General features: G+C 48.1%; 7 protein-coding genes across 7 annotated transcripts; 2 read left to right on the top strand and 5 right to left on the bottom strand.

Moving 5' to 3' along the window:
- Nucleotides 1-2,128: 2,128 nt before the first annotated feature.
- Nucleotides 2,129-3,726, bottom strand: F5891DRAFT_982637 (uncharacterized protein; the record flags this gene model as incomplete). The annotated part of the gene is made up of 7 exons (XM_041377235.1): nt 2,129-2,224; nt 2,295-2,455; nt 2,532-2,850; nt 2,912-3,001; nt 3,098-3,291; nt 3,376-3,465; nt 3,528-3,726. The coding sequence occupies 7 exons, from the start codon at nt 3,724-3,726 to the stop codon at nt 2,129-2,131; spliced, it is 1,149 nt and encodes a 382-aa protein (XP_041223032.1).
- A 1,409-nt stretch (nt 3,727-5,135) lies between these two features.
- On the top strand, nt 5,136-7,343 carry F5891DRAFT_1174659 (S-adenosyl-L-methionine-dependent methyltransferase). Its single transcript, XM_041365675.1, has 11 exons — nt 5,136-5,332; nt 5,410-5,721; nt 5,771-5,951; nt 6,010-6,233; nt 6,284-6,298; nt 6,353-6,413; nt 6,466-6,758; nt 6,812-6,908; nt 6,965-7,026; nt 7,075-7,199; nt 7,257-7,343. Exons 2-11 carry the CDS (start codon nt 5,452-5,454, stop codon nt 7,336-7,338), a joined length of 1,410 nt encoding a protein of 469 aa, XP_041223031.1. The 5' UTR covers nt 5,136-5,332; nt 5,410-5,451; the 3' UTR covers nt 7,339-7,343.
- Nucleotides 7,344-8,175: 832 nt separating this feature from the next.
- On the bottom strand, nt 8,176-8,902 carry F5891DRAFT_1048590 (uncharacterized protein). The gene is given in 4 exon segments (XM_041362383.1): nt 8,176-8,507; nt 8,519-8,520; nt 8,562-8,785; nt 8,834-8,902. The coding sequence occupies 4 exon segments, from the start codon at nt 8,896-8,898 to the stop codon at nt 8,202-8,204; spliced, it is 597 nt and encodes a 198-aa protein (XP_041223030.1). The 5' UTR covers nt 8,899-8,902; the 3' UTR covers nt 8,176-8,201.
- Nucleotides 8,903-12,151: 3,249 nt separating this feature from the next.
- Nucleotides 12,152-12,792, bottom strand: F5891DRAFT_1149502 (uncharacterized protein; the record flags this gene model as incomplete). The annotated part of the gene is made up of 3 exons (XM_041365100.1): nt 12,152-12,367; nt 12,419-12,571; nt 12,631-12,792. 3 exons carry the CDS (start codon nt 12,790-12,792, stop codon nt 12,152-12,154), a joined length of 531 nt encoding a protein of 176 aa, XP_041223029.1.
- Nucleotides 12,793-18,148: 5,356 nt separating this feature from the next.
- Nucleotides 18,149-18,485, bottom strand: F5891DRAFT_1191905 (uncharacterized protein; the record flags this gene model as incomplete). Its single annotated transcript, XM_041367526.1, has 2 exons — nt 18,149-18,160; nt 18,231-18,485. 2 exons carry the CDS (start codon nt 18,483-18,485, stop codon nt 18,149-18,151), a joined length of 267 nt encoding a protein of 88 aa, XP_041223028.1.
- A 1,459-nt stretch (nt 18,486-19,944) lies between these two features.
- Nucleotides 19,945-20,764, bottom strand: F5891DRAFT_982634 (uncharacterized protein; the record flags this gene model as incomplete). Its single annotated transcript, XM_041377234.1, has 4 exons — nt 19,945-20,168; nt 20,217-20,343; nt 20,396-20,541; nt 20,620-20,764. 4 exons carry the CDS (start codon nt 20,762-20,764, stop codon nt 19,945-19,947), a joined length of 642 nt encoding a protein of 213 aa, XP_041223027.1.
- A 233-nt stretch (nt 20,765-20,997) lies between these two features.
- F5891DRAFT_1191903 (uncharacterized protein) lies at nt 20,998-21,503 on the top strand (the record flags this gene model as incomplete). Its single annotated transcript, XM_041367525.1, has 2 exons — nt 20,998-21,008; nt 21,059-21,503. The coding sequence occupies 2 exons, from the start codon at nt 20,998-21,000 to the stop codon at nt 21,501-21,503; spliced, it is 456 nt and encodes a 151-aa protein (XP_041223026.1).
- Between the last annotated feature and the right edge of the window lie 32 nt (nt 21,504-21,535).

The following is a 21,535-nucleotide window of genomic DNA, read 5'->3' as shown; positions in this document are numbered from 1 at the left end:
TTGTCTCAACTAGTATTACAAGGATAATGTCAACTTTTATTTTTGCATTTTTCAGAGACTTACTGGTGTTGGGTTTTTATTTAGCTTTATCTCTCTCAAATGACTGCCAATCAACAAGGTGAGACTAGCAATATATTTGTCTCCAGTATTACTACAACATTCATTAAGATATCTAAGTGTGTAGTACCAATCGTTCATGTCGTACCTATGGGTATACCCTCTATGGGTGTGGGTATGGGTAGCCATCCCTGGTACCCACAAATAAACCCACACCCACCAGTGTGGGTGTGGGTTTTTGGTGGGTGGGGGTATCACCACAGATACCCATGGGTATACCCACGTCATTCCCTAAACATGAGTAATGTTGACATTGTGCACCACCTCAAAGACCATTATGATCAGGAGGAATATGGCCTCAGGTTCGTGTCTTACATATGTCCAGTGCAACTACTTCAACTAATTTATCACGCTAGCATTGTCAGCTTTTGTCGGATGTGAAATAGCTGGGGCTGGAAACGGACCAGGCAACAACAACATACTCTCGAGTCCATTGAACAGCATGTCCGGGAGGTTCGACAATGATTTCCCCACCGAGGTGCCGAGGCCATCAGACGAGACCTGCGCCAGCAGTTCAGCTTTCACGTACCCCGGTGAGTTGCTGTCTACTTGCTAGTACTGTTCACTATAAATTGATGTTTGAACAGCGAACTGATCGCCAAGCTTCTCAAGATCACAGAGCCAACTGCTGTGGAAGCTAGGCATCGTGGACGTCTCAAACGGAGGCGTTTTTGGTGTGTGGGGGTTAATGATGTCTGGCCCCAAGACCAGCATGACAGATGGCTGCACTTTGGATTATGGCTGCATATCAGCCTTGATCCATTCACCGGCTGGATTAATTGGCTGAAAGTTTGGTGGACCAACAAGAATCCACGCCTTATTGCTAGATACTACCTTGACTGTTGCCGAAAACTCGGAGGTATGTCACCAAGCCCCTCACATTGATCAGACATTGATCATGTCATTTTTTTTTTGTGATCTCAGCTGTACCTTTGATCACTCAGAGTGATCCAGGCTCCGAAAATTTTGCTGTTGCCAATGCACAAACAATGATTCGACACCGCCTAGATCCAGCACTCAATGTACCAGATCATAGATACACCGGATTATCACCTACCGGCTCGTATATTTGCCTGTACCGGATCATAGATACACCGGATTATCACCTACTGGATCGTATATTTGCCTATACCGGATCATAGGCCAGTGAGAATATTGATGTACCTGCCGGATGATAATCTGACTAGATCTCCGGTGTATATCATTCATCCAGCTCGGTCATTTCCATTTTACACCGGATTCACTATTCGAGCAGATTCCTGTACCAGTCTATACTATATACCCCCGGCCCATCCATTTACCTTGGGTACACACATCCAGCCGGCCCACTCATCTCCATCATAAACAGGATTTGGTATTAATAATGTCATGTATACTAGTAAATTCCTATATCACTATCTATATTGTATGCTCTTGGCCCATCCGTATGCTTCGGGTACACAGATTCATTCAGCTCACTCATATGGTCGGCCCATCCATTTACCTTGGGTACACACATCCAGCTGGCCCACTCGTCTCCATCGTAAACAGGATTTAGCATTCATAATGTCATTTATACTAGTAAATTCCTATATCACTATCTATAATGTATGCTCTCGGTCCATCTGTATGTGTCGGGTACACAGATTCACTCAGCCCACTCATATGGTCGGCCCATCCGTTTACCTTGGGTACACACATCCGGCCGGCCCACTCGTCTCCATCGTAAACAGGATTTGGTATTAATAATGTCATGTATACTAGTAAATTCCTATATCACTATCTATATTGTATGCTCTTGGCCCATCCTTATGCTTCGGGTACACAGATTCATTCAGCCCACTCATATGGTCGGCCCATCCGTTTACCTTGGGTACACACATCCGGCCGGCCCACTCGTCTCCAATGTAAACAGGAATTAGCATTTATAATGTCCTATATACTAATACATTCCTATACCACTGTCTATATAATGTACCCTCAGCCCATCCGTGTGTCTTGGGTACACACATTCATCCGGCCCCCTCGTATATCATGGTACAATTATGTCCATGGGCCCACATGGGATGGCCCGTTCCCAATGGTACATTGTCACACTCGGCTGTCCGTCTGAGACAGGTGAATGTTGCTGTATTATGTGGCTGTGTGCGATGCTAATGAGCATAAGGCTGGTACTAGAGTTCGAAAGAATGACTGACCAATGATAATTTGCGCTTGACAGGGTGAGGCAAACATTGGACGCCATTTTGCAAAATTTTTGATGGGGACACCGCAGATAGTACTAATGCAGGATTTGAAAGATGTTGGATGTCAGATGAACTTGCCACTGTTGCATGAGGTGTATCCTGGTTGATGTATGCTGTCAGTCATGCAAGGTACCAATAGTCCATGTTGAAAATGAACATTGCGAGACTTGGACTCAGCTACTTCCTCACCATTTCGCCTTTGCTCAGTGGCAAGGAACTTTGTATGTGGAATAATGAGGTGAAGTTCGATCCCCTTGCCAGTGTTGAACTGCTGCTTTGTGTTCCTGGTCTTGAGGAAGTGGGATGCTATGGCATTGATGTCTTCTCCAGATGGACGGGGAAGAATCTCCTCGAAACTACTAACAAGATGCAAATGTGCCTCTTCAAACATAAAAGTAAGACCCATGGACCACTTGATGAACATGGGAAGTAGGGTGAGGTACACCGAAGTTTTAAGGTCATTGGCACCAATACGGTAAGGGATGTTGCTGATCAACTCAACTATATCCTATAGAAGATTCAGCAAAGTCGGTGAAGTTGGATTTGGAATTGTAGAGAGCAACACTTACAGATATTAGAGTTGGTTTTTTAGCCCGTGGAATCATCACTGCAAGGTATGCCTTGACGCATACCACTTCAGGAACACTCGAAGCATAGGCCTGTCAAGCAAGCCGGTGTCGCATCTCTTCATAAATTTTATGCGCATCTTGATAACCAGGCTTGAGTGACAGAGTTTGAAGAAGGTCTGAGTACACAATAAACTGAGTGTCCCGACCATAAATAGATATGTTGGGCCCTAATGGATTTGCACGGCGGATGTCTGAGGGGCCAGGAGCTGCAGGCCAGTTGGGTAAAGGAATAAATTGATGATTTGCTGAGGCGCGCCTCGGGTGAACAGGACCTGGGATGAATGCAGGTGGAGGCATCCCACATGATACACTAAGCCCCACTGCACGAACAGGAAGTTAGGATTCTACAAAAATAAATGAAGGTTTGTATTCAATATAAAATGCAACTGTACTGGGCGACTCACTTCCACGCTGCGCCTCTGCAGTCTGCTTGTGAACTGTAGCACCATCATATTCAGACTGGCCAAAACCATGCTTCGGGGTATTTGGAATTACTAAAGAAAATTATTGTCAGACTGTAATGTGACAAAGTCTGCACACCGAGCAATTATTTTACCTGCATCACTCATTTTCTTGGTAGTGAACTTGGAGCGCTGGTATTGGCTGCATTTTTCACAAAGCCATTTACCGGGCTTGCTCGGATCTTTGTGCTCAATATAGGTGATAGCAGGTACAGTGCCAGGATGACCGCTAAAACAGTTGGCATACTCGCAATAGTGCTGGTCAGCATTTGTGGTGAACTCTGCAGCATACATGATGATGGTGGATTTTTGGGGGGTTTGGATTTAAATTTCTGAACCATCAGATTCAAATATTAGTGCTACTAGAGGCTCGTCGAAGCAAGCAAGGGCCTTTGATATCACCATTTGATGCAAGTCTATGTGCGAGTAATGATTTCTCATGTCAAATTTGCAAGGCAAGAGATCTTAGGCACCACGTCAATACAATGTCTTAACCTCATTCTGTACGCACAGCCACATTTATGAGTGTAGTCGGTAAATCCTTCATCGCGTTCAGTGGGTGATTGGGGGTCTGGCAGGAGAAGAGCCAAACAAATGCCTTTGTAGTCCAGCTGATCACTCTCGCCGAAGCTGATCACTCCCGCTTTCCATAGACATCTGGCAGCGGATCTTAAAATGGTTGGACAAGATAAAGGAATACGTCACGTACTTCTAACGACTTTCGAGTTGGGACCTGTGAGTGGGAAATTCAAGTCAGCGTGTTTTGAAGAGCATACGGTAATACATGGAACCATATGATGAATGGATAGTAGGTTTTCAAGGTCAGCTTCTCTGAGAATGCAGGTGGCGTCGGATATCTTTAAAATGGTGTCAGGAGTGTACAGCTATCTTCATATTGATGGACCAGCATTTCAAAAACTCACCTAGCTGCTTTTTTATCATTGCTGGAGCGACGCCAAACAGAGGCGCTCATGCTCATGCTAGCTTCTTTTGCAAGTTATTATCGTGACTTGCAGAGTATTAGTACAACCTGTCATCATCTTACATGGAGACCATCGACATAAACCAGATGCTTGCAAAATGGCAGTAGGTTGTCCACGCGCAGCATACGTCGACGGCCATAGTACAAGCACGACTTACCTTTGACGACATTGTAGCATCTTGCACGGCGAGGGCTTCTTCGGTGTGATTCCAAGGTCTCGTCGCTGCATTTGTAACACCCCGCGCAGGTCGCACAAGTCGGGTGGACGTACGATCGTATGACTTACAAAAGTACTTTACCTTGCATTATGGAGCGCCTCGATTTGGGTTCGTTCCAACAATAAACAAAGGTGGCAAAGCGAATTGGCGAATTCTGGTGCATCAATATGAAGATAGCTAGAACGTTGTTGACCAAAAACGACGGACGCTGGCCTGAGCTAACCAAAAAGCATATTCACATGAGCGCTTCGTGAGCGCTTTGAAACAAACTTTGTTGAAACTCAAGGTTACTGATGCGGGCCTACTAGTTCGGGACAGCCTTTTAGAATTGCCAAACAAGTTGAAACAACGTTGATGGAGAATTTCAGACGATCGCATCGGACTTCCAAATAAGTCATAGTAGCAAATTGAACCGCCATAAGCTATAGGTCAGTCACCGGTGTGGTGTTTTGTAACAATTATGGGTAGCTGACTGATGATACGGACGTAAACCTCACAGGGTCGATGATATCCTCTTGCTGATTATAGTGTGCACGCTGCGAGTGCCAGCATCATACCTGAACCTTGGCTTATCTAGTACTTGCTTCAAGTAATTATACAGATAAGCCAACATTCAGGTTAGATGCATCGTGTGCTCTTACCACTCTGATACCGCTACACAGGTAACGAGCAGTTTCATCTGAGTTGGAAGTCAGGTCTTGTGAGTGGTCAGACTAGGTTTAGCTTCGGTCTTCTTCCACATACTCAATATTGAATATTTTCGCCATGGAAAAGCAGCTAGATGATATTTGGTCGAGGAATATAAAACCTGAATGGCTGATGAGGAATCACGCATACTCCCAAAAAATGACGGAGCCAAATGAACTCAAGGTTGAAGCCCTCTTGGACATCATCAATTCCTCTGCACGCAAAGCAATGGCAGAATACAAGAACACTCAACATGGAGTCCCTGGCATCGATGCAGGCACCTTCCACCCCCTCGATCTTGCGATAGATACACTTGCCCTCAGAAAGGAAATCAGGCTGCTCGAAGGTGCATGCGAGCAACTGAACACAATATTAGCTCCCCCCCAACGCACGGTGCATAATGTAAGTGCCGATTATAGATGGCCTGTACGCCTTTTGCTCATCTTCCCAGTTTGTCAATAATTACAATTGGGCATGCATAGACGTCGCTGTGCAATCACGTATTGCAGACGTCTTGGACAAACACCCAGAAGGTCTTAGCGTGGATGTCTTGGCTGACGCAGTCAACCTCGATAAGACCAAGATCGCACGCGTGTTGCGAGTTTTAGCCCTCAGGGGTTGCTTCAAAGAAGGTAATATGCATCATACTGTCCGTTGATAGTTCTCTCTGAAGCCTTTGGTGTTCCATAGTTAAACGAGACGTGTTTGCAAACACACGACTCTCCCTCGTGCTCAAGGAAACAAACAACGTCGCGTTTTATATGAAAACTCAGCGAGAATTCCCGAAATATGCTACGGTTCTCTATGAGACTATGGTCGACCAAGAGTTTGCACGGTCGGACAAGGTTGAAAGAGCCCCACGAGTATTTACTCTCGGAAAGGAAGGCAAAAATAACAGCTTCTGGGAGATGAACGTGAGTTTTAGTCGTCATACTGGCCTTTCATGCCTTACCATATTGTACAGGATGAGGCACGCGATGTGCGTGCGGATCCACCAGCTCATGAGTGACGGCTCACAGAATCTTATACACAGATATTTCACAAAGCCATGATGGGCTATTCTGAGATCCAGGGCTTGTCTGCGGTGCTGCATCGTGAGTGATCACTGTTTTTTCAACCATCAGCATGACTGAAGCGGGCCATAAGATTACCCTTGGGACAATGTATCCTCTGTGGTGGATGTTGGATCTGGAATCGGAGCAATGTCTATTCCTCTGGCGAAAATGTTTCCTCATCTCAGAATAACCAATCAGGATCTCCCAGAAACTATAAAGCTGTCAAGAAATGTGAGTCCGGACATCCACAGCAGACAAGTTATATTCATATTTGATCAGACATGGGAGACAAATGCTCCTGAGGTACTGCTTGACGGGCGTGTAGAGTTCGTCCCATTGAATTTCTTGGAGGAGTCGCCCGTCGTCGGAAAGGATGTTTACTACGTAAGTGCTGAATTTGTTCCCATACAATGCGGACTGCTCAATAATCGATAAAGTTGAGGAGCATCATTCATGACTGGCCGGACGAGGAGTCGATGGTGATTCTCCATAATGTTCGCAAAGCAATGGGACCAAACAGCCGAGTATTGATTCGTGAGTCGGCTGCATTTCAAAGTGGGGTTTACTTCAGACTCAATATCATGTGATAGATGAGTGCGTGCTCTCGCGCGCATTCGAAGGGCCCGACGTAGGGGCTAACGAGTCTAGTGAGGTAAGTTTAGAGTGTAGCTTGATGGCTAAGGTTCAATCATACATTCAGGATCATAAGGCGCCCGAACCTACATTACTGAACTTCGGTAGTCACACAACATACCAAATGGACATGGCCATGTGGCTTGTTTTGAATGGCAAGGAGCGAACCTTGAAGGAATTCAAGGACATTGGGCAAGTTCCTTCCACGCCTGGATACATTGACGATGTTTGATTTGTTATAATTTGCAGGGCCAGCGCAGGTCTAGTGCTCACCCAAACGTATGATCTTGTAGGAATGATGCTCTTGGAGTTCAGAATCGCTCAGGACTGATGCGGAACACATTCTGTGATCTTCTGTTATTGTACTTTTACTCTCCCCAATTGATCGTCCCATGATTTAATCAAGACAACAACGATTCTTAAACGACATCCATCTCATGAACCAGACGCCAATCTATGCGAATGTAACGTGTTAAAAATGCATAAAAGTACTTCGCTACGGATGCATGTCTTTCACGATCCAGAAGCTTCATCGTCCCTTTGCGATGTGTTCCATTCCTCCACCATATGTCCCAAGTCGGTGTGCAAGTCCTTCATAGATGATATTTAGTGGTATGCATCTCGAAATCCAGAAAGCCGAAGTCCGAAATCTGGAGGACTCGGGGTGTTGGAACGCACCACAGATGCAGTTAAAAAAACGATAACCGAGTGTGTTTACTAGTTACTAGTAAGTAGCGTACCGTTTGGAAGATAATTCTCTTGCAAGTCTAATTTCAAACCCCGCATCGTGTATGGGGCAAGTACTTTGAACGCGCATAATCTAAAAAGTAAGAGTACAGAAGAGAACTGGCCAGAGACTAACGTGAAATAGTTGTGCGCCTGTGTTGATGACCATTGGCGTGTGGGGGAGCTGCAAGGCACAAAAGAGAACGAAACGAGTCTGCAATGTCACCGTGACTGGCTCTCTACCACTGACAAAAACGTTGGAACAAAATACTCATGCCTTGCAAACATCGTTGCAAAGTTCGACACAGAACAAGTCTAAGGAAATAATTTTGCAATGACAGGGTCACCCAAAAAGTGACAGCTCCATCCTTCATTATGTATTCAGGTGTTGCTGCTCTGCATACCTGTCGCACGTCAGGACTCTAAGCTTGGGAACGAGTATGACGTTTGTCATGGCTGTTAGCATGATTAGACGAGTCTCACGACGAGGAAACAGGATTGTTGGAAGAGCGGAAGACGTAAAGAGTAAGGTGATTGTACATGTGCTGCTCCTGTATTAATGACCATTGGCGTGCGGGGTAGATGCGCAACAGATAAACAAAACAAAACGAGCCCACAATGGGATGCGTGGTGACTGCGCGGTTGCTGCACCTGGTACGGCAGTGCTGGTACCTTGAGCAGGTGTGGTGGTGGGCTGAGATTGCGACGACGAGCCCTGGGCGTGCGGCGGGCTTTGCTGCTGCGGCCACGGTCGCGGAGCAACAAATAATGTCTGAACCAAATTATCAAACCACTGTGATTGGAAATAGATGAGAATAAAATACCTTTTTGTCTGGTACTGTGGCAACTTCGACGATAGGAGGACCGCGAGAAAAGATGGAGCGCCTTGGGCGTTGCTGAAGTTCAGTTGCTCCATCGGCATCGGAATGAGAATGGTGGAAGGACGACAAAAGGCGTTCGAGAAGGGCGCGCGGAATGGCAGACAGAGGTGGGCGAGGACTGCGAGGATTGTGCGCAGGAGAGAGGGTATGGGTACCACGTGCTGTAGAGGACTGAGATAGATCAGAAAAAGAGCTGGTCAAAGAATGTAGACGACTCACCTGGGTGCCGTCGAAAAAACCTGGTGGTATTCGACGGGCCTGAATAGGTGGACGTCTGGTAGCATCAGTCTATAATTCAATCTTAAAATGGTTGAACAGGGTGAAGAAATACACCACGTACGTCCTTCAACGACTTTTGAGTTGGGACCTGCAAAGTGAGAGATAAGCGTGGTTCGAAAGCACGAGGCACCTGGACTCACAGGAGGAATGGATAGTAGGTCCTCGTGGCCAGCGTCTTTGAGGATGGCGTGAATGTCCCATACATATACATTTTGGTCGCTACCGGTGACCAGCACTTTTCCATCAGCGGAAAGGGCTGCGCAGTGTAAATAACCTTCATGCTGGATGGGTGGACCGACTGGGAGGTTGGTATCGAGATTCCATAGACATATTTTTTTGTCATCTGAAGCACTCACAAGGAGGCGGTCGTTCTGAAACAAGGTGATGGCTTCGAACCAGTGTGTGTGGCCCTCCAGAATGGCGATCTGCTCCCAAGTGGTTGTATCATATATCCTAATCAGGTATCCCGCGGAGATAAGTTTCTTTCCATCTGACGTCCAGGCCAGGCTGACTAATACATCAAGTTTGAGTGTAGCGAGCAGTTTGCTTGTCTCTGCATCCCAGATTTTTATACGTTCGTCAGCTTCGTTGTATCCTGCTGTCACAATTTGTGTGTGATCTGGCGAGTATATCGCCGTGTGCACCCACCGGTGCCCGGTCTTGATGGTCTTGATTGTTTCTTCGTTCTTGACATCCCAGACTCTTGCTGTCCCGTCATAGGATCCGCTCAGCACTCGCTTACCATCCGCTCTCCAACACACTGACATCACACGTTCAGTGTGCCCTGTCCATTTTGCGACGACCTTTCTCATCTCAACATCCCACAACTTCACTTTCCCATCTTTACTTCCGCTGACGATAGTCCTGCCGTTTGGAGACAATGCCATGCTGTGCACCTCTGCTTCTTTATCATCCTTATCTCGCCAGTCCTCGCCTATCTGTGTGCCGCTCTCCAAGTCCCATAGTCGTAGTGACCCATCCCTCGAACATGTAATGATGCGTCGTCCCTCACGCAGGTGCGCAACACCTCGCACCCTGTCGGTATGGCCTCGCATCGTTTGACGGGGCGTGACTGCTGGCGTCTTATTTGTTGGGAAAGACATGGTCGGCGTGGGGGAGGTCTTGAGTATACCAGATCTATCTTCTTTATCTTCAGCTACCGTCAATATAAATGCACAAACCATTCCTCACCAGATAGCTGCTTATACGAATCCGGTCCTTCGACTTCGGCACTGTGTATATAAGAGTTGCCTATCGGAGAATGCCCAGAGACCCTGGTGAGTATCCGAAGTCGTTAGTAAGCAGGTGGATATCTTGCAGAAGACCCTAGAGCATCAGTGACGAGGGGCACCGTTTAAAGTGTAGCCAATAGTGAGCGTTTGTAATGGGGTTGAGGAACTCCTTGTTCAAGCATATTTTGAGGTGCATTCCATGTGTCATCCTGTGTCTGCTGAATTGCTATGTAGACGAGGCGCCCAAGTCTGCGACTAGCGCTAGTTGCATCTTCCCACATCTGATGGACTACTTCGGTGGCGGTGAGAAAGTTCGATGGCGAACATCTCTCTCCATCTCATATCTTTATTTCGAAATCGATGCCACCAAACCTTCAACATGCCGTTGTACCAACGTAGCTGCGATATCCTACTCTTGTGTATTGCCGCCGCATTTACATACTTATCCCTAGAATAACAATACCGATATATCAAGGATCGATGGTGCTATTGACAGGTATCTGCCAGATTCATCTGGGGATGAATGATATCTTCTGGCAATGTGAGTATCCGGGATATGACAATGAGTCGCAGCAGATAAATTTGAATGCTTCCCACTTGGGAGCGCCATAGGGTGAGTATCTATTCAACAGCCGATCTCATCCAGCTCGGTGCTGTGATGACCCTTCGTAATACATGGGAGAAAGCGAATGAGCATGCATTCCATGCAGATTTGTAAGACGCAACCTTGTGACGAGTTTCAATCTGGCGATGTGGCCACTCCGAGATCTATAACGGAACTTCGCAGAGGCACGAAGAAGCCCTATCACCCTCACAGTCTCGAATTCTGGATTGTTTATCCTGGTACTCCAATAGAGTTTTTTCAAGAAAAATCATACTTGTAATATATTCTTCCGACATCCTTCTTGTCAAGTTCCGCCATTTAACAGGCACGACCAATCTGCCAGCCTAATAGTTCAACTCGCAAAGTTCTAGACATCCTCGCCGTGAAGTTGCTTACAACATCAATTTCACGATAAAAGCTAGCCGCGCTCAGCATACCCCTCACCTCAGTGATATTAGTATCAGTCAAGATTCTCCTTCACAAGACTCGTATCGCATCGCACAAACCATGCATTTCTCCTTCGTCATCGTCCTTACTGCTTTGGCAGCATGCATGTCTAGTAGTGCATGCAGCACATGGGTGCAGCGTTGCACCACTGACGGCGATTGCTGCGACAACCTTCACTGTCTGCCCGGCAATGTGAGTATAAGCAGTTTACTTTGCATCCAGGATTAAACGCCATTACTCACCTCTTGTTATGCTAATAGAATGGTGATCTCATGTCCTGTGGTTAGGCTGCCTTTGGGCCAGTCAACAAGACGAGAAGCACAACTGGACAGTGAGTCGTGTTTCTGCGTTCGCATTGGGCCGTTGGCGTCGTTGTTGATGGTGCAATATACAGTTCGTTGCTGACTTGATCGCTGTAGTTGCTTCTGGGATCTGGATAAATTTCACTGGTGTACAGGCATCAGGAAAAAAACCTTTGACTACAGGGTGCTATATAGTCATTATAGTACCTGTAGCCAGATTTGTCAAGTGTCTACTATGTGGAGCTATATAGCCACGCAGCGAACTATGTAGTGCTACGGCCACTCCTGTAGCTCGTTGTAGCAACCAACTACAGGTGCTACAGAAAGCTATATGTGCTACAAATTACTATAGGGTGCTATAGGAATAGTGTTAGTATTTGCTCGTCCGAGCTACAGGTAGCTACACACTGCTACTGTAGCTCCCGCAATATAGATCAGGCCACTGACTGGAAATCAACAAAATCGAATCAATTAAGGTGCTATAGCGCGTGAGCATGTATACAATCCTCGAGATACAGCCGCCTCAATCACCACCCCCTTCAGAATTCTCGTGCTTCTCAAGCCTCGTCTTCGTGCTCTCGAATAGCTTCATCGAAAATGTCATCTGTGAAGCTATCAATAGTCACTGCCGCCATGAATGGATCCACACCAGCGTGCATCCTTTTTATGAATGTCAGTTTGGATGATGAATGACATAAGTAATAAAAAAATACCGAGCGACGTCGAGAAGATTGACACCAATTTTACCGAGCAGTTTGTAAGCAGCAGTCCGCTCGTCGAACCGCCGCAGGGAGTTGAGATGGAGAAGGTAGACCGGGGAGTAAGCAACTGATGAAAATTTGATGTCCTCCTTTACTCCAGTCATCCACTCGTCGATGCAGCATTCAATCTGTCAGACCTCAGTTGCAGTACGAACATCAGAATCACTGAATACACTCACTGCTGTGAGTATAAGCGCAATGGTTTGAATGGGTAAAGGATCGAAGTATTTAGCATATACTATACCCTCGTCGCTTCGGTTTGCGAACCACATATCATTCACCGCCTCCTGGATTAATCCGGTCTTGTATATGCCACGTTTCATTTCCCAGTCCTTTTACTCCGCCAGTCAGACGTTGACTAATGATGGTAAAATTGAATTTAAACACGCACCTTAAAAACAAAACGCGATCCTTCCTTGAGAGACTCAGCCAGGTCACGGTTTTGCTTGATGGCGGGTATAGATCTGCTTGCACGGAAGCCAAAGAACGAGGCCGTCAGTATGTGCATCTTTGTTTTAAGCTCCCCGCGCACTTGTGATGTGCGCCTCGTCATCTATATGCAACATAAATAAAATCAAGTAGGGCAAGGACGCAGACACGAGACGTGTTGGACGATACGGGTCAGACGAATTGAGTATTGGATGGTACGAGTTGGGCGTTGGACGATACGAGTCGGACACACACGCATGGTACCAGTCCCGGAGGATTAGCCTCCGGGACCATTTTTGTCTTCTTTTCCTTTTCCGATCCTTATCGTATCTTGTCAGCTTCAGCACCATATGTTTCTCGGCAGCTTCTCTCCATCTTGAACCATCTATTGCTTACCTTTAAATATCTTGCTCGTACGCAGCGATACCTCAGCGTTGTCTTACACGTCCGCTGAGGTACGTATACCACTACTCTTTTGTATCCAGCTTTGCTAACGTACGACCTAGACCTTGGTCTAGGTAAATTCAATTCAGCGTTGTCTTACACGTCCGCTGAGACCTTGGTCTAGTTCCAACAGGTTATGAGCCCTGGGTTTTGATATAACCCCATACCAGGAAACAGTCCCCCCTCCTCACGAAATGAACCAGTGAAACGCTCCCCAATCCAATCATTCTCTTCGTGTCCCAACTTCCTCATTACTATGGGAAAGTATGACCACATCATCGAGCTTACCGGCACAGATGAATACCCAGCTTGGCGTCGAGCAGTCACTCTGGCTCTCCAGGCAGACGGGCTATGGAACCACTGCAGTTCCGGCACCGATCCTAACAACTACGCCGAATTCGCCGTGGTCATGCCTTCACCTGCTGTCCCTGGGTCTCCCGCTGCCGCCGAGAAATTAACCATAATCGAATGGATCAAAAACGATGCACAAGCCAAAGGTATCATTTGCAGGAAGTTGTCAGCGGTCGTCCAAGGTCTCTTGAGCGAGGACTGGACGGCCAGGGCGCAATGGACCACTCTCGCTACGCATTACGCACGTCTCGACGTAACATCTCAGTTTGAACTCCGTGCTCAGCTATTCGCGGAAAAACTCAAAGACGTCGACGACACGTCTCGTTACATCAGTACATTCGAGAACACAAGACGTCGCTTTGCTGAGATGGGAGTCGTAGTCACAGAAGATGAGATGGTATTCCTATTGCTGCACGGTCTCCCTCCCACTCCCGAGTGGATTATATTTAAACGCATGACAATGAACCTTTATAGCTCATCATCCGTCCCCACTGCATCTTCTTCTTCCACCACGACCACAGTCACCAAGATGACCTTCGCGGCAATCGTCTCTTCACTCTCCGAGGAGGCCAATCGCCTCTGAGGAGAGCAGAAGCTCGCCGGACCAGGATCAGAGTATGCTAACGCTATGTCGTTCTCTCGACCTCCTGATGGGAAGGCAAATTCTAAGACAGGCATCCGAATCCATAAGTCGAATCCCAAGGGCGTCAGCTGCGACAACCCGGCATGTTCTGGGCTGCCACGGTCCTTAACACATGACCGTGAACATTGCTTTCAGCCAGGCGGGGGAATGGAAGGGCAGGGAGGCAACTTTCTCACAAGGGCTCGCGACAAGAGACCGGCAAAGAAACCGGAGGTCGCTGCTGCGACCACCAGTAGCACAGATCCTACATCCAATTCGCCTACTACGTCCTCCTCGAGCACTGATGAGCCTCGCAACCTCAGCTGTGCCGTCATTGAGGAACTTCCTTCTGAGTCTTACCCCAGCTTTGAGGACATGGCCTGCATAGTGCGCAGCTCCCTATCCACCATATTAGACTCAGGAACGACGTCGAACCTCATTGCAGATCGCAGTGTCTTCTGGACTTATACGGAGAGTTCACGCGTGACGGTCAAAACCGCCAACCACGGCAGTTTGCCCACTTCGGGACGCGGCGATTGCGTTGCAGAAATGTCACTGGGTGGGAAGACCTTCCGCATCACATTCACTGATTGTCTTCATGCTCCCGGGGCGATGATCAACTTGCTCTCCATCAGTCACATGCTCAAGAAGAAGTGGTCTTGTAACTTCGAACATTCGCCGGCTCGGTGTCAACTTAAGTATCACGGCGAAGTTCTGGGAGAAGTTCCAATGATAGGGAACCTATTCTTCATTGATCTTAAATTCATTCGTCCCAATAGTCCCGCACCTTCACCTCATCACGCACCTCGTGAGATCTCAGCATTCGCTCGTGTTCCCTTGTCGCTCGACTTATGGCACGCCCGTTTGGGTCACCCAGGGGGTGACATGATCAAACACCTCTCTCGTGTGGCCACCGGCATTACCATAGAGTCCACGGTTCCCCTTCAGCAATGTGAATCGTGTGTCATCGCCAAACACCCACGAAAGCCATTTCCTTCTTCTGACAGCCCTCGCACAGCTCATATGCTCGACCTTATTCATTCCAATCTTTGCGGTCCCTTTCCTGTCACGACGCCCCATGGTAAACTCCATTTCATCATATTTCTAGATGATCACACCAATTTGCTTAACCTGCAACTCCTCGCTACGAAGGACCAAGCTTTGGATGCCTGGGAGATTATCAGGAAACGCTGGGAGAATCACTCTGGGCGAGCGGTTAAGGCCTTTTGGTCTGACAATGGGGGGGAATTTGTGAGTAGTGCATTCTCTAAGGCTCTTCAGGATGCCGGGATAGAGCGTCAACTCTCCGTGCCATACGCACATCAACAAAATGGAAAAGCTGAGCGTGCGATTCGGACTATAGGAGGGCGTCTTTTCGCGATGTTAGAGGCCACCAAGTTGCCTGCCAATCTCTGGGGCGAAGCCGCATTAACAGTCTGTTACCTATGGAACAGGAGTACCTCACGCGCTCTCCCACTCAATGTCACACCCTTCGAGCTGGTAAATGGCAGGAAGCCCGACCTTTCACATATCCGGGTATTCGGGTCTCGTTGCTTCGCTAGAATACCTGCTGAACTCCAGGTCAAACTCGGCCCGCACTCCCGACCGGCTATCTTCCTCGGGTACCCTGAGGGTACCAAAGGTTATCGCCTGCGTGATCAGGTCACCGGCGCCTTCTTTGTCGCACGCGACGTCATTTTTGATGAACACCTGCCTTCTGTGCCCCGTTCGGACAATGATTCAGACTCAGATGATGCGCTACCTCTCACTCCTTCTTCCGTTCCTCACGCTGTCCCTTCTCCTCCACAAGTCACCACAGCTCCCAAATCTCCTCTCATCGTCTCTACCATTCGACGTTCTACTCGGACTAAAGTATCTACTGCAGGCGGCCAGGCCTGGGAGGCTGAAATGAACGCCACCAAGAAACACCTTCAAACTCTACGAGAGTCTCGCGCCGCCCGCGCTCAAGTGCCTGTTCCGTCGAACGAGGGGGTGGTTGCTGAAGGAGAAGAAGCAGATGAGAAGGTGAACTTGGAGGAAATTGAGCCGAACATAGACGTCCCCGAGGCATTTGCTAACATGATGATCGAGGAGCACGCGCACATCTCCATCCGAAGTGACCGAAGAAGAAATCCCAACGACTGCAACTACGACATGTCAATCCCTCCCGCGACGTACGAAGAAGCCATGCTGTGCCCTGACCGTAATGAATGGCTTACCGCCATGAAAAAGGAGCTACAAATAATGGAGGAGATGCACGTCTACAAGATCGCGACCATCCCAGAAGGTCGCAAGGCAATCGGCAACCGTTGGGTCTTAGAGTTTAAAGAGGACAATAAGGGCGGGTCTATTTACAAGGCGCGTCTTGTCGCCCAAGGATTCTCTCAAATTCCAGGCATAGACTACGGCGCAACCTTTGCACCAGTACTAAAGACAGCATCCTTACGACTCATTGCAGCTCTGGCGTGCAAGCATGACTGGGAACTTCACTCCTTCGACGCCACGCGCGCTTTCCTCTGGGGAGTACTTAAAGAGGAGATCTACATGCGTCAACCCAAGGGGTTCGAACATGGAGATTGGAGGGTACAGGTCTGGCGGATGCTTCGCACAATCTACGGATTGAAGCAGTCCGCCATGGAATGGTACGAGCAGGTGAGGGAGGTGATGGATGAGTTGGGTTTCACTCGGTGTCCCGTCGACTACGCAGTGTTCCTTTTCGACAGCAGCACCTCCGGCACCCGTATACTCTGCATTATTGGGTTCCACGTCGACGACGGGATGGGAACGTCTAATTCGCCGGCTTTCTTAACCTGGGTCAAACAGAAGATCCATCAGCGTTTCAGCATCAAAGACATGGGACCAGTCACCAAGTTCATCGGTATCCAATTCAAACGAAACCGTAACACGCGCCAGCTGTGGATGCATCAAAGCGAGTATATCACCTACCTACTGGAAGAATACGACCTCCTTGAATGTAACCCAGTCCGTCTCCCTCTTGACCCACATCATCCATTCGGCAGACCAGACGCCGTCCATGACACAATCCCCAATCTCCCCACCCTCTTTCACAAGCTCATCGGTGAACTATTGTATCTCGCCATTTGTACCCGTCCAGATATCTCATACACCGTCAACTCCCTTGCACAACACAACTCAAGCCCTCTCCCAGCACATTATGCAGCTGCGAAACGACTACTTCGCTATCTATCTGGTACTATCAACCTTCGCCTACAGTATGGGGGTGCCGGCGCAAACGATGAACTGCACGCGTACTGTGACGCCAATTGGGCTAGCTCACCCTCTGACCGGTTGTCAATCTCGGGCTACGTATGGTACTATGACGGGGGCATCATAGCCCACGTCTCAAAGAAAACAGACGACTCATGCTCTCTCATCCACAGAGGCCGAATATATGGCGGTCACGCACGTCATACAAGAAGGCCTCTGGATCAAGTCGCTCATCATCTCGCTTCACGTACATCTTCCTTTCCCCATCGTCATCTTCATGGACAATACTGGCGCCATCTCATTATCAACTGAAGCACGCAATCACATCCGTTCCAAGCACATTGACGTGCGATACCATTTCATCCGGGAACATATTGAGAAAGGAACATTCCTACTCAAATGGGTCGCCTCTCACAGGAACACCGCGGATATCTTCACGAAAGCTCTCCCTCGACCTCTCTTCGAAAAACATCTGCCCGGCCTTCATCTGGTGTCTCGCTGAGGGGGTGTGTTGGACGATATGGGTCAGATGAATTGAGTATTGGATGGTACGAGTTGGGCGTTGGACGATACGAGTCGGACACACACGCATGGTACCAGTCCCGGAGGATTAGCCTCCGGGACCATTTTTGTCTTCTTTTCCTTTTCCGATCCTTATCGTATCTTGTCAGCTTCAGCACCATATGTTTCTCGGCAGCTTCTCTCCGTCTTGAACCTTCTATTGCTTACCTTTAAATATCTTGCTCGTACGCAGCGATACCTCAGCGTTGTCTTACACGTCCGCTGAGGTACGTATACCACTACTCTTTTGTATCCAGCTTTGCTAACGTACGACCTAGACCTTGGTCTAGGTAAATTCAATTCAGCGTTGTCTTACACGTCCGCTGAGACCTTGGTCTAGTTCCAACAAGACGTACCATTTTGACGAGAGAAGGGGTCAGTTGGATGGTAAGCTCTGCCATGTTAGACGCCTCATGCCAGGCATCCTTTGCTAGCTTGGTCTCAATGATTAGTGTCTCTGGAAAAGGTGCACAAGTCATGACTAGACAGCGGTAGATAGACGTGGCAGTGGTGAGCAAATCCTTGGTGACGTCATCGAAATCGCTGGCCTTTAATCGTTGGCGTGTTCCGTCTGGACTAGTGCCTCCGAAGTCCGGTTCGGTCAGGTTCATGGCCCTATGTCTGCGAACCCTGAACTTGACCATTGGTCAGGTTCAGGCATGGTGGCCGAACCTTGGACCGGATGCCTTTGAACGCGTTCGGAAGGGTTCAGTTCAGGTTCAGAACACGTTCGAACTCTCGAACCGTTGTTTAAATTGCAAAAAAAATTAAAATTGACAAAAAATGAGAACAAAACCTGCTAGTACAAATAACTACTAAAACTCTTCCTCGACGACAACGCAGTTATCGTAAGGAGCAGCAAACTCAGCCTGGGATGTTGCAGAAATATGGCCTTGACAGTATGCGCTCTTGAGCAACTGGAGAGCCTCGAATGTTGCTGGCTGCAAACAGCTGCGACGTGCGGTCCCAGTAATGCCGCCGCTTGAAAATGCACGCTCGGACGCAACTGCGGATCCCTGGATGGCAAGGTAATCCTTCGCGATGCGGGAGATGGTCGGGTACTGGATAGAATGGTGCTTGACATTCTCGTTCTCTTCTTCATCGTCCATGAAATCCTCGAGTGGTGGGGCTTCTTCTTCGGCGTCCTCGTCCTCATCAGTACCAGTAAATGCTCGCTTGGGTGCAGGGGCACCTCGAGGAGGTCCTGGAGCTGACCGTTTGGCTGAATTGCTGCTGGCAGTCTCACGGACCTTCTCCGTAGGTTTGACAGCACGACCCGAACGACGTATGAAAGAGCTGAGAGTGCCATTGTGCGCAGGGGGGGGGAGGGGGAGGAAGCATCGGAGTGTCATCATCGGCATCATTGTACCAATCAATCTCGCTAGCATCTTTCAGCGAACCATCAACACGACGTGCGGAGGACATGGTGGCAGCAGTAGCGGTAGCAGGGAGTGAAAATGGCCAACTTATACAACAAGTAAGTATATTGTAACTAAATTCAAAATGATTGCGCACCATAAAGCCCTGATACACGAACATTCCGCACCAGAAAATGCCGGAGTGTGAACAAATGCCAGAACAGCAGTGTGGTGAATCAAAAGTGCGGACAGTATGTCCTGAAATAAATGGCATTAGAAGTTAGCAACAACAAACAGTGAACGTGTTGTGAACGTACCAGCACCTTGATAAGTCGCATTGCTGAAGAGACCAAGAGAATAACACGGATGAGGGCAATGTAGTTACTGCAAGTAGGCTAGAAGGGGGGGAAGACAGTAAAGCGACGGGCAAGCACAATGCTTAAACAGAAAACCTTACCAAAAACATGAGGCTTCGTTGCCGGTTTGAGAATCTAAGTTGGATAAAAATACATCAGGTTCAAACCGGTCCGGACGCGTCTGGACCGGTTCACGTGCTCCAGGAAAATACCGGACCTCGGACCTATTAGGGGGTTCGGTCCAGCAGAAATACCGGACCTGTGACTGAACCAATGGTCCAGTCCGCAAAGGTTCGAGTTCGAACCTAGGTTCGGGACCGGACTTCGGAGGCACTAGTCTGGACCTTTATTGAACTTCATGTCAGTATTGAGGACCTTTGAGTCCTCCAGTTTGTGCTTGGTGCTGACAACCAGTGGTGAAGAAGCTTTGGCCACTTCGTCATGATCATCGGGAGTGTTGTCCGCACCACAATCTCAGTGTCGTCCTGGTCCATGTGATCGACAAAGTTGTTCGAATCGTTGCTGTTGCTGCTGCCCTCACTGTCACTGTCGTTATGCAAAGACACAACAGTTGTGGACGCTGAAAAAGTGTGTTAGTTCAAGATACACACAGGACAAGACATAGTACCTTTCTGTGGCTTTGTATGGATCTTACTTGTGGGATTTCGGGCCAAGACAGTTGGAGGGGTCTTGCTCATACTGTATGTGAGCGCCTGTTGATTAGGTAGTCTTGTAGGTACACTGCGGTCCGAAAACTATTATGTAGTTGTGAGTGACATGGAGCGCCTGGACAAATAAGACACTGACCATGTTGTCTTCGTCCATGTCAGCATCACTGAGAAGCCCAGCAGGCTTGCTGTCGAATACCTCGGGATGTGTCCGGTATGTAGTGCGCAGTGCCTTTAAGTCGTGCTTCTTCATCTTCATTTCTAAGGCCTTTTGGCGTTCTTCTCCTCAATGAGCTTTTAAAACTGTTGAGCAGAAACATGTAAGTGAGCGCGAGCATTCATGTTGGGCTTGATATAACTTACTTCGATATGTTTCTTTTTCGGTTGGCCAACGTTGCCGACCACTTGCGGTGCGTCCCGCGGTCGACACCATCTCTGCACATAGGTTCTCCTGGGCCTTCAAAAGTGCTGTTTTACCTCCCTTTTTGGAGGGGGCTTTTGCGGGCATAATAGACAGTAGTCAGTAGAAACAACAACGACAGAAGGAGGGGGTATGCATGCCTTTAAAAACCCTACAGTGGCATCAAATCAACAAACAATTTTTGAGTTTTGTTGATCACGAAGTTAAAGTTTTCAACTGACCAAGCGGTGTCAATATATTGGCATAAATAAGAGGGACGGGGATGACTTTCCTTTCAAACATACAATCAATACTACAGCGAAATTGATACTACAGCCAAAATGAATAAATTGTAAGTGGCTGCCTTCTCCAATGCTCGCCTCACACTCACCGATGTTGTAGTTCAGCGTTCATGTCGTCGAACGAATCAGACGACATGAAGCCGAACATCTTGTTATTGAAACCTCCTCCAAGTCAACCATTTCACGCGGTCGTTGCTCTGGGGCGGGCTAGGGAGGTACCTCATACACCAAGAGAGGTTAAGCCTGCTCTTGATATTCAGTTTCCATTGGCGCCATATCGCCAAACTCCAGGACCCATCAAAACCTCGCAGACCTACCTGCGAACACTTGTCCTAGAGCGCTGGGATGCAGAGATTAGGCTTTGTGATGAGTCATGCAGAGCGCAGCTCTCAGAGCACATACAAGGTCCTGCTGCTCACCAAAATTTGGTGCGGGAGATGATAAAGGTGCAATGGAATGCTGAAAAAAAGCGGTGTGAGGAGTCACACAAGGTTCAACTTTTGGAGCTCTTACTTGCGGCTCATGGCATTACTACCCTAGCTTAGTTGTCAGTTACTTTTAGCCAAGTTAGTTTTAG

Source organism: Suillus fuscotomentosus, assembly GCF_016647785.1.
Source record: "Suillus fuscotomentosus strain FC203 chromosome Unknown F5891scaffold_46, whole genome shotgun sequence".
NCBI classification, from domain to species: domain Eukaryota; kingdom Fungi; phylum Basidiomycota; class Agaricomycetes; order Boletales; family Suillaceae; genus Suillus; species Suillus fuscotomentosus.
The sequence above is the reverse complement of the archived record's forward strand: the minus strand, read 5'-3'. Positions and strand labels throughout refer to the sequence as shown.

Excerpts from the sequence above, each read along its gene's own strand:
- F5891DRAFT_1174659 (XM_041365675.1), top strand. The coding sequence starts at position 5,452 with ATGAGGAATCACGCATACTCCCAAAAAATGACGGAGCCAAATGAACTC. Across the intron at positions 6,909-6,964 it reads AAACAGCCGAGTATTGATTC|ATGAGTGCGTGCTCTCGCGC; the intron begins GTGAGTCGGCTG and ends ATCATGTGATAG. Across the intron at positions 7,200-7,256 it reads AAGGAATTCAAGGACATTGG|GGCCAGCGCAGGTCTAGTGC; the intron begins GCAAGTTCCTTC and ends TATAATTTGCAG.
- F5891DRAFT_1048590 (XM_041362383.1), bottom strand. The coding sequence starts at position 8,898 with ATGCTACCAGACGTCCACCTATTCAGGCCCGTCGAATACCACCAGGTT. Across the intron at positions 8,786-8,833 it reads GTTTTTTCGACGGCACCCAG|TCCTCTACAGCACGTGGTAC; the intron begins GTGAGTCGTCTA and ends GATCTATCTCAG.